The 13,830-nt window shown below is 44.1% G+C and overlaps 1 protein-coding gene across 2 annotated transcripts in view; it reads right to left on the bottom strand.

The window, feature by feature from the left end:
* Window positions 1-13,830, bottom strand: part of NT5DC3 (5'-nucleotidase domain containing 3) — a 71,274-nt gene that overhangs the window by 17,318 nt on the left and 40,126 nt on the right. For both annotated transcript variants that reach the window (XM_021675552.2, XM_064379909.1), the window contains exons 5-11: window positions 10,750-10,840; window positions 9,078-9,215; window positions 6,500-6,560; window positions 5,982-6,084; window positions 5,743-5,844; window positions 1,722-1,803; window positions 15-101 (exon numbers count right to left, since the gene is read on the bottom strand). In XM_021675552.2, coding sequence (XP_021531227.2) covers window positions 15-101; window positions 1,722-1,803; window positions 5,743-5,844; window positions 5,982-6,084; window positions 6,500-6,560; window positions 9,078-9,215; window positions 10,750-10,840 — 664 coding nt within the window. The remainder of the gene's footprint in view (window positions 1-14; window positions 102-1,721; window positions 1,804-5,742; window positions 5,845-5,981; window positions 6,085-6,499; window positions 6,561-9,077; window positions 9,216-10,749; window positions 10,841-13,830) is intronic.

Here is a 13,830-nt window from a genome sequence, read left to right as displayed (position 1 = left end):
AAAGGGCCCCTCACCGCCAAGTCACTGTATATATGGTCACCAAAATACAACACTCTGGATCCTCTCCATCCAGTAAGCTTCAAAAACTCATATAAATTACCCTGCAATCAGAGAAAACTAGTTATTACACTACAGACAGCCTGTCTAACCCACAGTACAAAATATTTTTTAAAAACTTTTAAAAATTGTTTTTGTTTTTATAACTTATTTTTAATATCAAAATATAAAGATAAAAGCACTTCCATGGGAAATCTTTCCTCTATGTCAAACATGCTGTTTAAGAAGGATTCATATTGTATACACTTCTTTTTAACTATCTTTCTACACTTAACATGCTGCAGTCATCTTTCCATGTCAATAAATACTAACCTACCAGGTAAGGATAGCAGCTGGGAAGTACCATGATTCATTTCACCAACTCCCTGATGTCATACAGTTGACATTATCTATTTTGTAAGAAACTTCATGACAAACATTCTCATAGCCAAGTTGTATTAGCTATATCTTAATAATTTTCTTAGGCTAACTTCCTAGAAGTAAAATGGCTCTATCAAAGCTATTTTTCTCAAGGCCTTGAAAATATACTCATTGCCAAATACAGCAGACTGTTATATACCCATCAAGAATGTATTAATATTTTTTAAAATGAACCTTAGTAACATAAGAATGGTCAGCAATGCAAATTCATTCAAACATCTGAAAGCCTCTTATGACACCGAAATACATTAAAACTGTGCACAGGTCAGGTGTGATGGCTCGTGCCTGTAATCCCAGCACTTTGGGAGGCCAAGATGGGAGGACTGCTTGAGCCCAAGAGTTCAAGACCAGCTTGGGCAACATGGCAAGACCCTGTCTCTACGAAACAATAAAAATTAAAAATTAGCTGGGCATGGTGGTGGATGCCTGTGATCCCAGCCACTTGGGAGGCTGAGGTGGGAGAATCTCTTGAGCACAAGAGGTTGAGCCCACAGTGAGTGATGTTCATGCCACTACAGTCCAGTCTGGGCGACAGGGTGAGACCTTGTCTCAATACAAACTGGAAAAAAAAAAAAAAAAGCCAGGCATGGCGGCTCACACCTATAAATCTCAACACTCTGGGAGGCTGAGGTGGGCGGATCACGAGAGCAGAAGATCAAGACCATCCTGGGCAACGTGGTGAAACCTGGTCTCTTCTAAAAATACAAAAATTAGCTGGGCATGGTGGCGGGTGCCTGTAATCCCAGCTACTCGGGAGGCTGAGGCTGAGGCAGAAGAATCACTTGAACCAGGGAGTTGGAGGTTGCAGTGGCCAAGATGGCACCACTGCACTCCAGCCTGGTGACAGAGCAAGATTCTATCTAAAAAAAAACCCCACAAAACTGTGTACAAAACATGTTTTGTCAGAAAATGTAATTTGAGTGAATAATATGCCATGAGTAACTGTTCCCTAAAGAGAAATTTCCAGCTTTTACCACTGGCAACTTAAATGTCATACACTATGAAAGTAATGCCTTAAAAATTTTGTTTTAAATAACTGTTCAATTTTGAGTTAGTTTAGATGCTAGCATATTGAAAATATATTGACTTAAACCTAAGTTTACCACCAAGTTACAGTAAGTCAGTTCATGGGAATCACTCAGAACTGTGCCTGGCACATAGTAAGCCACAAAGAACATCAGCTGTTAGCGTTATTACCGACCACAAAGCAAAGCAACAAAAAGGAGAAGCTGGTCATGAGATACCTGCTTGTAAATCTGGCCTTTCTGCAACTTGTGAATTTTATCCCAGAGTAAGACACCTTTCTCATTCATCTTTCGGAAAGGCCTATCAAGAAAAATGGGGAATATTACGACATGGCATAGTACAGGGTATCCACTCTATGAAATACTAGAGTTACTCACCATCACAGGAAGTAGCTCCCTGCAAAAACCCAGAAAAATCCGGAAACTGAAACTCTACCACCACATTCCCTGGCCTAATTCAATACATCCCAAATTATGTGAAGCCCAGGATCCAAAGATGTTTCACGAAAAAGAGAATTCCAGGGGGCCAGGCACAGTAGCTCACACCTGTAATCCCAGCACTCTGGGAGGCCGAGGCGGGTGGATCACCTGAGGTTAGGAGTTCAAGACCAGCCTGGCCAACATGATGAAACCCCATCTCTACTAAAAACACAAACACTGCAAGCGCGGTGGCAGGCACCTATAATCCGAGCTACTCCAGAGACTGAGGCAGGAGAATCACTTTAACCCAGGGCAGAGGTTGCAGTGAGCAGAGACTGCGCCACTGCACTTCAGCCTGGGCAACAAGAGTGACTCCATCTCAAAAAATAAATAAATAAAATTCCAGAGTCATCTAAATTTGGAAAATACCATGCATTAAATATGTCCCTCTTAAAAAGTTATTGATAGCTCTGAAAAGCCCTGCTGTAATAAACTTTCTTTCACCCAGATTTCCCCGATCTATTTGACCATGCAGAAAACCTCTTTCTAAAGAAAAGTTTATGGAAATACTGTCTTAGTATATTTATCTGGATTTATACCTGAAATTAAGCCACTCTAGATAAAAAACAAATCAGAAGACCAGAAGCACTAGTTTATGATGGAAATTGAGAAGTAAGGATAATGCCTCATTCTTCACCCTAAGGGTGCTACCCAAAGGACTCAGCGTTTGTTAGCCTTAAGGCAAAAATAAGCGTTACCAAAAAAAAAAGATGATTTTTTTGCCTGATGATAATGCAGAAAAATATAATAAGAAAAGGTAAGCGACCCAGAATTCTAGTACCCACCAGGGATATACACTTAACATTTCAGTTCATGTTTCAGTCTTTTTATAAAATTTATCTTTCTTTCATGACTATAAAATGAGGATCACTTTGTGTATACTAATTTATATCCTTTTTCTCTAATATTGTGAGCAATTTCCCAAGTGATTACATATTCTTAAATACATCATGTTTTACAGTAATACAACATCTTCATTTTTTTTCCCAAATATTTATTTATTTACTTATTTGTTTAGAAGAGAGGGTCTTACTCTGTTGCCCAGGCTGAAGTGCAGTGGCACAATCACGGCTCACTACAGTCTCGACCTCCCGGGCTCACATGACACTCCCACCTGAGTCTCTCGAATAGCTGGGACTACAAGCATGCACCACCATACCTGGCTAATTTTTTTTGTTTTTTGTTTTTTGTTTTTTTTTTGAGAGAGAGTCTCACTCTGTCACCCAGGCCGGAGTGCAGTGGTGCAATCTTGGCTCACTGCAACCTCCGCCTTCTGGGTTCAAGCAATTCTCCTGCCTCAGCCTCCTGAGTAGCTGGGATTACAGGCACATGCCACTACACCCAGCTAATTTTTGTATTTTTAGTAGAGATGGAATTTCACCACATTGGCCAGGCTGGTCTTGAACTCCTGATTTCAGGTGATCTGCCAGCCTCGGCCTCCCAAACTGCTGGGATCACAGATGTGACCAGTTAATTTTTAAATTATTTGTAGAGACAAGGTCTCCCTATATGTTGCCCTGGGTGGTCTCAAACTCCTGGGCTCAAGGAATCCTCTGCCCTCAGCCTCCCAAAGTGCTGGGATTATAGGTGTGAATGACGGCATCTGGCCCAAGTAAATCATTTTTAATGACTGCATAACACCCCCTCATATGGCTATTCCAAATTTAACTGGGCGTCCCCTACTGTAGGGCTGTCAGGCTGTTTCTGACCTTTCATTATTATAAATAACACAAGGATGAATACAGATGGAGAATTATTCGGCTTTTATCCTAGGCTTCCCGAACAAAGACAAAATAGATGTCGGAGGGAGGGGGCTGAGACACCCTGCTGCCCCATCCAGGGAAAAGAGTCCCAGACTATGCCCCCCTCACTTTTTATAAATACGACAAAGCAGAGGAGCTCTCCGGTGAAAAGACAGGGCCCTTCTCCCAACCACACCCTAGCATCTACTAAGAAAATGGTGAGGGCATCAAATCAGTGACTGTAGGGCCCCCAACCTCCCCCACTTCTTCCCCTAGAAGGAGTGCCTTTGACCACTCTGACCCAATGAGGTGCATGTTTTCCTCTGGGTGCATCCACACTCCCAGGCACTGATAAAGGTGTTGATGTTGCTTCCCAAGACCCTGGAAGAAACTAGCCCTGACCCGGAGCCAAATTCCTTAAACCCTCTAATAAACTCCACATCCTGACCCCCTTCTGGCGGACACACCTAGGCAGAACATCCCTTTCTCTCCTGTCTGCCAGAGCAGGGGTCCCCGAACCCCAGGCCGCAGATACTAGACCCAAACTGGTCCATGGTCTGTTAGGGATCGGGCCGCACAGCAGAAGGCGAGCGTCCAGTGGGCAAGCGAGCATTACCACCTGAGCTCCACCTCCTGGCAAATCAGCAGCGGCATTACATTCTCATAGGAGTGGAACCCTATTGTGAACTGCGCAAACAAGGGAGCTAAGTTGCATGCTCCTTATCAGAATCTAATGCCTGATGATCTCAGTGCAATAGTTACATCCCGAAACTATCACCCCATCCCCCCAAACCTGGTGGAAAATTATCTTCCATAAAACCAGTCCCTGGTGCCAAAAAAGTTGGGGACCACTGTGCCAAAGGATACACCGCAGCCCACTCTGTAAGTCTGTTCCTCTAATAAGCACTTTGGACTGATCACCCTACCATTTAGTGCTTCTTTCTTTGGAATCCCAACCAGACCCATCACGGGATGGTTTGGGGCTGTCCCATGTAGGAACTCCCTTGCCACCGTCTTTGGGATGACTCCAATCGCCAGTCAGTGGGACAAAATAGTGACAAAGCAGCAAGCCATAGTTTACAGCTGTTTTTCATCACACTCTAGTTTTTCCTTCATTTTCTTGAATCCCACCCAGCATGTTTCAGTCCCTGCACACGGCTCTTAATTTGCCTCTCCTTCCTGGAGTCACTGTGACACTTGGAAAACTGGGACAAGCCGAATTTAAAGCACTTAACTGCAGGGTACCACAGTTTGATGCTTTAAATACCTGCTTACCAGCTACAGAATAAACATAGGGGCAAAACTCTTTCAAAAACTGGCCATTATTATACAAATATGAGTTTCTTTTTTTTAGAACCCTACTGCAGTGATTCTCAACACTATGGACATTTGCAGGGAACAACTCTTGGTGAACAGGCCTGTCCCACACATCAGAAGATATTTTAGCATTCCCTGATCCCTACCCACTCAATACTAACAGCACACCCTGTACCTGTCACAACCTGAAACTTCCCCGCTTCCCCATTCCCATGGCTACAGTGGCATGAAGATATTAAGACATAATAGAGATTAACTCTATGTGATACAAAATCTGTGTTGCAGAGAAGCTCTGCAAAATCCAACTGCAATTTTAAATGCATCAATGAGAGCTCTATTTCAAGAGCCACCCAACAGGCAGCTTTGTTGTTGCTGTTGTTTTCATATGCCCCACAATGTGTCTGCATCTAAAGATCTAATTTACTACATGATATTAAGTGTGGCTTTTTCATCACTGCCAATCATTTTCTTCAAGCCTACTCACGGGTCTGAAGCAGCCCAAGTTGAATTGAGAACCATTTCAATGTCTGTTACATACTCATGTCACCCTCCTTGTAATTACTTGCTAGAAGGGTTAAAACTCAAAAGCTATAATCTCCCATGCTTATGATTTTGCAACTGGATTTTACCAAGACACACCATCTATATATTCACAGCAGCAAAGGAATAAAATCTAGTCCCCTAGAAAAGTAGACACTCACCTCCGTTTATCGTTAAAGAAGTTTGGCTTCTCAGCCTGAACAATGACCACGTCGAACAGGTCCCTCCAGTCTTTCCCAACGATATAGCTCATCCCTTTGTCCCTAGGGCAACAAGTCAGCCAGGTTAGTCTAACATTAAAGGGATTAACTATGTCTGTAACTTTTTCTTTCCAACGGCTAAAACAAATGGGATACAAAGAATGTGCCGGAAGCTAGCAATGAAACACAGAGCAACTTACACAAAGCTACTGGGGCTATTGGTGATGAGAAACATCTTCTTGCCATGATCAGCCAGTTTGGCCAACACTGCGCGGGTCTGCTCAGCATAGCAGATGTACTTTTCTAAGAGCAAGAGAAAAATTCACACACAGATTCAGCATGATATTGGTCAACCTGCAAGTACTTTCTAAATGAGGGTATAGGCCCAGCACTCGTAGGCACAGGAGAGGGAATAAAAGCCTTAAAGAAGCTTTGTTCAGTGGAGCATGGGTGTATCTGGTGCATCAGTCACAAAGACCTGGCCTCTTCAGTCTAGGTGGAAATAACTTAACGGCTATAGCGGCCAGCGCCTCTCCTTTTAAGTCAGAATTATGTCAAGTTCCAGGACAAAGAGGAGACGGCTAACATGCCAGGATGCCAAGTCCTTACAGAGCACTCATGCAGCCCCTGCTTAGCACCTGGAATGCAAAGTAAAATGCCGGCATGGTTGCACAAGAAACAGGCTGCAAATCTCTCCGTGATAATGCTGAGCACATACCAATGTCTGCTTCAATTGCTCTGTACATTATTCCTTTGATGTGGACATCTCGAATTGAATCCTGCCAAAAGATACATTTTTAATCAGTGAAAATACAACTGAGAGAGTCTGAGTAACAGTACAGGGTTTCACCATGTTGGCCAGGCTGGTCTCAAACTCCTGGGCTCAAGTGATCCGCCTGCCTTGGCGTCCCAAAGTGCTGCTGGGATTGCAGGCGTGAGCCACCACACCTGGCCAATTCTAGTCCATTTTCATAGGCAGCCCTTTGTGAAAAGCAAAAGTTTCCATGGTGATGGCGGCAATTTTCAAAAGAGTGCTTGGGAGAGGTCATTTCTGTGAATAATTCTGCATAAAGTCCCCATGATAGACAGTAATTTCTATACAGTATTGCGAGCAAATGATTCCAAGCCATCTGGACAAAGGGAGTTATTGCTCTTTTATCTTTGTACCCTTTCCGTCCCTAGACCCCAACAGCAAATTCTATAACACAGAATGAGAGGCAGAGATAAAGAGCTAACAGGTTCCTCCTCTCTCTTTGGTGCCACCAGTAGGGCAACAAACTGGCAGTGAGGCTGTAGCTCAGGTAGAGATCTGGTCCACAGAGAGGAAAAGGAAGTGGTTAACCCCTTTGTGGGTTCAGGAGTGTGGCAGCATGACAGCTGGCAGGTGACACTGCACAGGGCCTCTACCTGGTGACATTCCTAGAGGCCTATGGAAACTTTCTACGGCCAGGAACAGGAAACAGGACTGCAGGCAAAACTGTGCCTACGCCTTATTCAGACTGTTGCTGGGAGATTTCTGTTAAGAGTGTTCAATTTCACACCAGCAGCAGAAGGCAGTAGTTAAATGCAAGTCAGATTGCCTGACTTAAAATCAAGGCTCTGCTACTTACCAGCTGTGTGACCTTGGGCAAGTAACTCAGCCTCACTGTGCCTCATGTCCTTATCTATAAAGAATAGTGCCTACCTCAAGGCATTATTAAGAAGATTTAGCAAGTTAACATGCCTAAAGCACTCATAAGAAAAGTGCCTGGGACCTAGTAAACTCTACACAAGTATTTGCTCTTGGTGGTAGTAATACTTGCAGTAAAAACTGAGCTTTCAAATCAACATCTCACCTTACCAATGCACAGGGCTACTACAAGTGATTCTTAAAGATTTTTGAAAACAAAGTATCTGTGCACACAAAAAGGAGGACAGAAACTAAATATCTAAATTCAATTTAGATAATATTACACCAATATTGAGAAACTATAATTCATCCTCTATCTTCCTAAAACCCAGGATTCAGGGCTGCCAAAACTTAAAATTACTTATAAATACATATAACAAAAATATTTTAGTGTGTAAACATGTATCTTTACAAAAATATAATTTAAAATACATATATTTATGACTATGCGAATACATATAAACTTTTTTAGTATTAAAAAGTTCATACAGCTTAAAGAACATATATAAATATATAAACATGTAAATATAACAAAGTACATAAATAAATTTATAAATATAAATTATTTGTACAGTAAGTCCCTACTTAACATCTTCAGCAGATTCTTAGAAACTGCAACTCTATGTGAAACGACAAAAAGCAAAATCAACTTTTTTCCTTGTCAACATTAAAATGACACTGAAATTGGCGTTATTCAAGGACTTCTACATAGTTTCATTAAAAGTCACAGTTGCCAAGAACCAACGGGCAACTTTAAGTGAGGACTCTGCGTATGTGTACAGAAACGTTTACGTCTGTCTACATCCCCCTACCCCTCCACCCGCCCCTCAACTAGATTCCTGCATGGCTTTTGCAGGGCTTCAGAGAGCCGCATGGAACCTCTGTGGGCAAAGGAGAAAGGCATCCCCTCTGGGCAACTACAGTGGCACAGAGCTTGAATGTAACCTTTCTGCATGATGAAGAGGCATCTTGGCCAGGGGTAGTGGCTCAAGCCTGTAATCCCAGCACTTTGGGAGGCTGAGGTGGACGGATCAATTGAGGTTAGGAGTTGGAGACTAGCCTGGCCAACAAGGCAAAACTTCGTCTCTATTAAAAACACAAAAATCAGCTGGGCATGGTGGCAGACACCTGTAATCCCAGCCACTTGGGAGGCTGAGGGAGGAGAATCACTTGAACCCGGGAGGCAGAGTTTGCAGAGAACAAGATTGTGCATTGCTCTCCACCCTGGGTGACACAGCAAGACTCTGTCTCAAAAAAAGCAGTAGCAGCAGCAGCACCCCCTTGCTCGGGAAGACTCTGGGGTGAGTGGGTATGGGCTGGACTTCCATCCCCTTCATCCCTTTGGCCAAATGCACCAGCCCTGGCCTTGGTCTTCTGGTAAGAAAGGATCAAAAATGGAGATAACAGTGTCAGCACCATCTTGTTTTAACAAAAATCTTGACTGATTTCCAATTCTCCTGATGTAGCAACATCTTTCTTACATACGGTTCAAGGTTAAACTGCATATAAGAGTTGCCAGCTAAGAGACTATTTAAAACGTTTAACCTAGAAAGGAAGTTCATGGCTCTGTGACTCCCACTGAAAAGCTGAAACAGACTCAGCACTGTGATCTCCCTGTGGATACAACCTTGACATCTTTGTACAGATGCACAGGCTCGTAATCAATGTTGTTTTTGAGGAAGTATTCATTCACACAGGACAGAAGGGTCATCTCAGGCAGGGAAAAGATGTCCATGAACTGCTTCATCGTGTTTCCGTGAGAGCTCTGCAGACAGAGAGAAAGGATGCTTCAGAAACAGGGGCCCAGGCCAGGGGCAGAGCCAAGAGGCACCAGGAACAGCAGGAAGACTTTTCACTAACAGAGATTCCTATCATCAACATTTAAAGCCCTCTCCACAAAACAGGAAAGTTCTAATAATAAAAAAGTAAAATGGGCCAGGCATGGTGGCTCACGTCTGTATCCCAGCACTTAGGAGGCCAAGGCAGGTGGATCACCTGAGGTCAGGAGTTTAAGACCAGCCTGGACAACATCATGAAACCCTGTCTCTACTAAAAATACAAAAATTTGCTGGGCATGGTGGCGGATGCCTGAATCGCTTGAACCTGGGAGGTGGAGGTTGCAGTGAACGGAGATCGCACAACTGCACTCCAGCCTGGGCAACAAGAGCAAAACTCCATCTCAAAAAAAAAAAAAAAAGGTAAAACATTCCCTTTATTCCTTATCATTCACAGCAGAGCTGATATCTCACTCTAAGTGTAACTAGGATATCGACAGAAATATCCCGATTTCCCTCAGAGTCTAATCACCCTTCTTCCCCTTCTGATTTCTTGTGTATTCAGTCCCACTTCCGGTTTACACTCTTTCAGGAAACACAGAGAAAAGCCAACGAATTTTTGCCCATAATGACATAAAAACTCATGTAACTCTCCTGAACTGGAGCATGCCCTCATGGCCCATATTTGAGCTTGAAAAAGAGCCTTTCTCTGAATGCTTGCAATTTATACTATAGATTCTCCTCGACTTATGATGAGGTCACATCTTGATAAACCCACTGTGAGTCAAAGATGCATTTCTACATCTAACCTACGGAACATCATGGCTCAGGCTAGCCTATGGTAAGCATTTGCAGAACATTTCTCTTAGCCTCTGCAAAGCCTACTGTATAATGAAGTGTTAAGTGTCTCAAATAATTTACTGAATACTGTAATTTATGTTGAAATGGCGATGGCTTTGCACCATTGTAAAGTCAAAAAATTCTAAGCAGAATCATTGTAAGTCAGGGGCCATCTGTACTAAGTTTACTAGCTGACTGGGCATCTTCCGTTTCATTTTGACAAAGCAAGTGCATGAATGCATCTAATAAGACAAAAAGCAAAAACTCTGAGTGGAAAGAGAACCACAGAAGTTAGAAAAGCAGAGGTTCCCCTGAAGGCAAAAAGGGTGGCTGTGTAGCCATCAATCTCTGGCATTCACAGCCATTCGTCAGGGGAAGCAGTAGCTGTCACAATGACAGCCCAATCTGTTCTGGAGCCCCACTCCATAAACTAGGGACATTCCTGGATATGGAGTGGCACACGGGGTAGGTACGTGGGAGGCGAAAAGAGCCTTCATCAGGTGGAGAGGAAGGGCTTCAGAAAGGAGGATCATGAAAGAACCTGGGGGTGTCCCCTTCACACACTCTCTCTCAACACACAATCTCATATTTCCTGCCAATTCCACAGGAGCAGTAGGTAAGTTCGACAAGGCCACGTTTCAAGAAGGAAAAAGGCTGCTTTAAATGAAAAGTGCTCCTCATTACCTTTCCGTAAAAGTCGCTCATCTGCTCCAAGGGCACGTGGGACCCCTCGTACATTTCAATGACTTCTTCATCAGGGACAACACTGAGGCCTCTGGAAAAGTCAGATGGCGCAGTTAAAGAGCTCAACTAGAGAGACCAATGCTTTTCACACCCCTGTGCAGTGCTGGGATTTTTCAACTGAGGTGCAAGACACTGTCATCACTATGAGACAAAATGTGCCACAAGTAAATGCTACAAATATCAGGTAAGATGCTACCACGTTTACTACTACTACTGTTCTGTGGGTAACAAGAGCAGGAATAATGATAATTTAATAGTTAATACTACATGGCCAGATATGAATTACACCTAGTCATTCCTGTAATTCTCAACAATCCTGGGGGGAGGCACTATTATTCTTCCCATTTACAGCTGAGGTAACTGAAGCACAGAAAGGTCATGTACCTTGTTCAAGATCACCACAGTAGGAAGGGGTGGGTCAGGATTAGAACCCAGGCCTTCTGGGTCTATGGCCCAGGCTCTTACACCACTAAGGTACAAGGCTTCCTAATGACTTGCTTTGGGGTGGGCTGGCTTTTGTTTTGATGTATTTAATACATTAGGGCAGAGACGGGCCATTCTTGTCTCCATCAGACATCCTCCTGCCCTCCAATACTCTAGCCTGAGACAGGTGCTGATTTGGTTTGGCTGTGACCCCACCGAAATCTCATCTTGAATTGTAGCTCCCATAATTCCCACGTGTTGTGGGAGGGAACTGGTAGGACAGCATTGAATGATGGGGGCAATTTCCCCCATACTGTTCTCGTGCTAATGAATTAAGTCTCACAACATCTGATGATTTTATTAGGAATTTCCCCTTTCACTTGGTTCTCATTCTCTCTTGCCTGCCACCACGTAAGACATGCCTTTCGCCTTCTGCCATGATTGTGAGGGCTCCCCAGCTACGTGAAACTGTGAGTCCATTAAACCTCCTTTTCTTTACAAATTACCCAGTCTCTGGTATGTCTGTATCAGCAGTGTGAGAACTAACTAATACAGGTTCTGAGAATGGCAACTGCCACACCCAAGGCTCAGTGGACTAAACCTCATGACATGAGGCAGGACGTCCAATGGCACCACCACCTTGGAGAGGAAATGACCCCGGATGCTTTGTGACACTGAAGGCCAGTTTCCTCCTCTACCATCTGTTTGCCTCTGGAATCTGCAAATGAATCCAGCTCCTCCACATGCAGAAAAAAACAAAAAATGGATAGTGAAGTCAGTGGTCTGGGTTTCACTCCTGCCCCTGCCACCAGTGACCAGAGCAGGTGCCCTCACCTGTTCACCTGGACTTATCTACTCTCAAGTGTCAGGAGGGGAAACACCTGCTCTTCCACCCCTTCTGTGGAGGAGAAAGTGCTTGAGAAATAGACACGAATGATTAGGAAACTACAGAATGAATGGTACAGGAAATGTCACACTGTGCTATAACAGGAGTATGAATAATTCAAGAAGAATTTTAGTCACTAACACAACAGGTTGCTTAGCATACAAAACCACATGATCCACAGTAAAACCTATGTACGATATCATTTATGTTTTGATATGTAAAGTTAAAAGATCACTTCAACCTCTTTCCTCCCGTCTCCATCACCCACATTACTTTAAAAAGTATCTGAGTAGACTAATATTTTTCCCCTGATCTTGATTAACCTGTTACAACTAGTGGCCTTTGAAAAAACAGCAACACTGAACTTCCTTTATCTTTGCTCTAGAAATCAGATAAGACACTGGCACTAGGCCAGATAATTCGAGGCAGTGACCTTGGAAATCAGCCCTTGCTGAGCAGCAGCAGTCACGTGTCCACACTGCTAAGGCTCTAACACTGGAGAGAAAATACAAAAAGTAAAGTGATTAGGCCAGGTGAGAGTTATTTCCCTACCCTTTGGAAGCCACTGCTGCCCCTAAGGCACAGGCACAGCCACCCAGGCTGCCTAGACAAGAGCCAAGCAACCAAATGGCAGCTCAGAAGCAGCAGTGAAATCTGCCAGCTCAATTCCCCAAGAGGCAGCTGCATCGAACAAAGAGTCAAACACAACTGCAGCAGGCACAGGCAGACTGCGCGGCCACATCTGAATGCAGCCTCGAGCAGCATTGAGATCGAAGTGGAAGCTCCTTGTGCCCCGCCGCTCCGTGTGAGAAACACGAGGTTAGGGCACAGACCTGAATGAGTCTGCCGGGGCCTCAAATTCTCCGCTCCCTTAATCACTAGGGATATCGCCTTGACAAGTAATTTATTCCTTTTGGGTCTCAAAGTCTTCATTCTTAAAGCAGGGAACTACAAAAGTGCCTACTTCCTGACGTCACTGAGAAGATCACAGGAGCCACTATATATAGAACACCTGGCATACAGTAAGCACTGTAGACAGATTTCACCAGTGTGGCTGTGATGGGAGCCATCCCAGCTTTTCACAAGGTTCCTAGTAAGAACTTAAAATGTAGGTACAAAAACAGGGCTGCGGTGGGGGACCCCTCTTCACCCCCCACCCATCCGGCAGCACTCACTCCTGTGGGCCAAACATCATAAATTTCACCCTGGTGTAGGGACCAGGGACCTGCATCACGGCTTAGAAACAAACTAGGCTGAGACGGACACTTTCTTCCCACGTTCTCTCACTCAAGACTCCTTCTGGGGTTAAAGCGAAGTGACATTTCTGAATGCCCAGGCTCTTAAACCACTAAGGTACAAGGCTTCCTAATGAATTGTTTGGGGTGGGCTGGCTTTTTAAAAAACGTATTTAACACATAAGGGCAGAGAAAGGCTGTTTCTGTCTCCATCAGACATCCTCCTGCCCACCAATACTCTTCCCTGAGACAGGTGCTCAGAGTGGAAATGGCCACATCCAAGGCTCAGAGGACCAAACCCATGACATGAGGCAGGAAGCCCAGGACACCGGCCTGTGTTTTGGGCCCTGCATAGGTATGCTTCATCTTCAGAAGCTGCCCCTTATGCAGGCACTGGAATCATGCCTGCTTTACAGGAGGAAACCAGGGCTTTCAGAGGGTCCAGAGATTGCTCAAGACCACAAACATGTGAGCCAT

The sequence above is a fragment of the Aotus nancymaae genome, unplaced genomic scaffold, assembly GCF_030222135.1.
Source record: "Aotus nancymaae isolate 86718 unplaced genomic scaffold, 86718_ANA_hifiasm-v0.15.2.pri h1tg000021l, whole genome shotgun sequence".
NCBI classification, from domain to species: domain Eukaryota; kingdom Metazoa; phylum Chordata; class Mammalia; order Primates; family Aotidae; genus Aotus; species Aotus nancymaae.
Note: the sequence above shows the minus strand (reverse complement) of the source record. Positions and strands in the feature narration are given on the sequence as shown.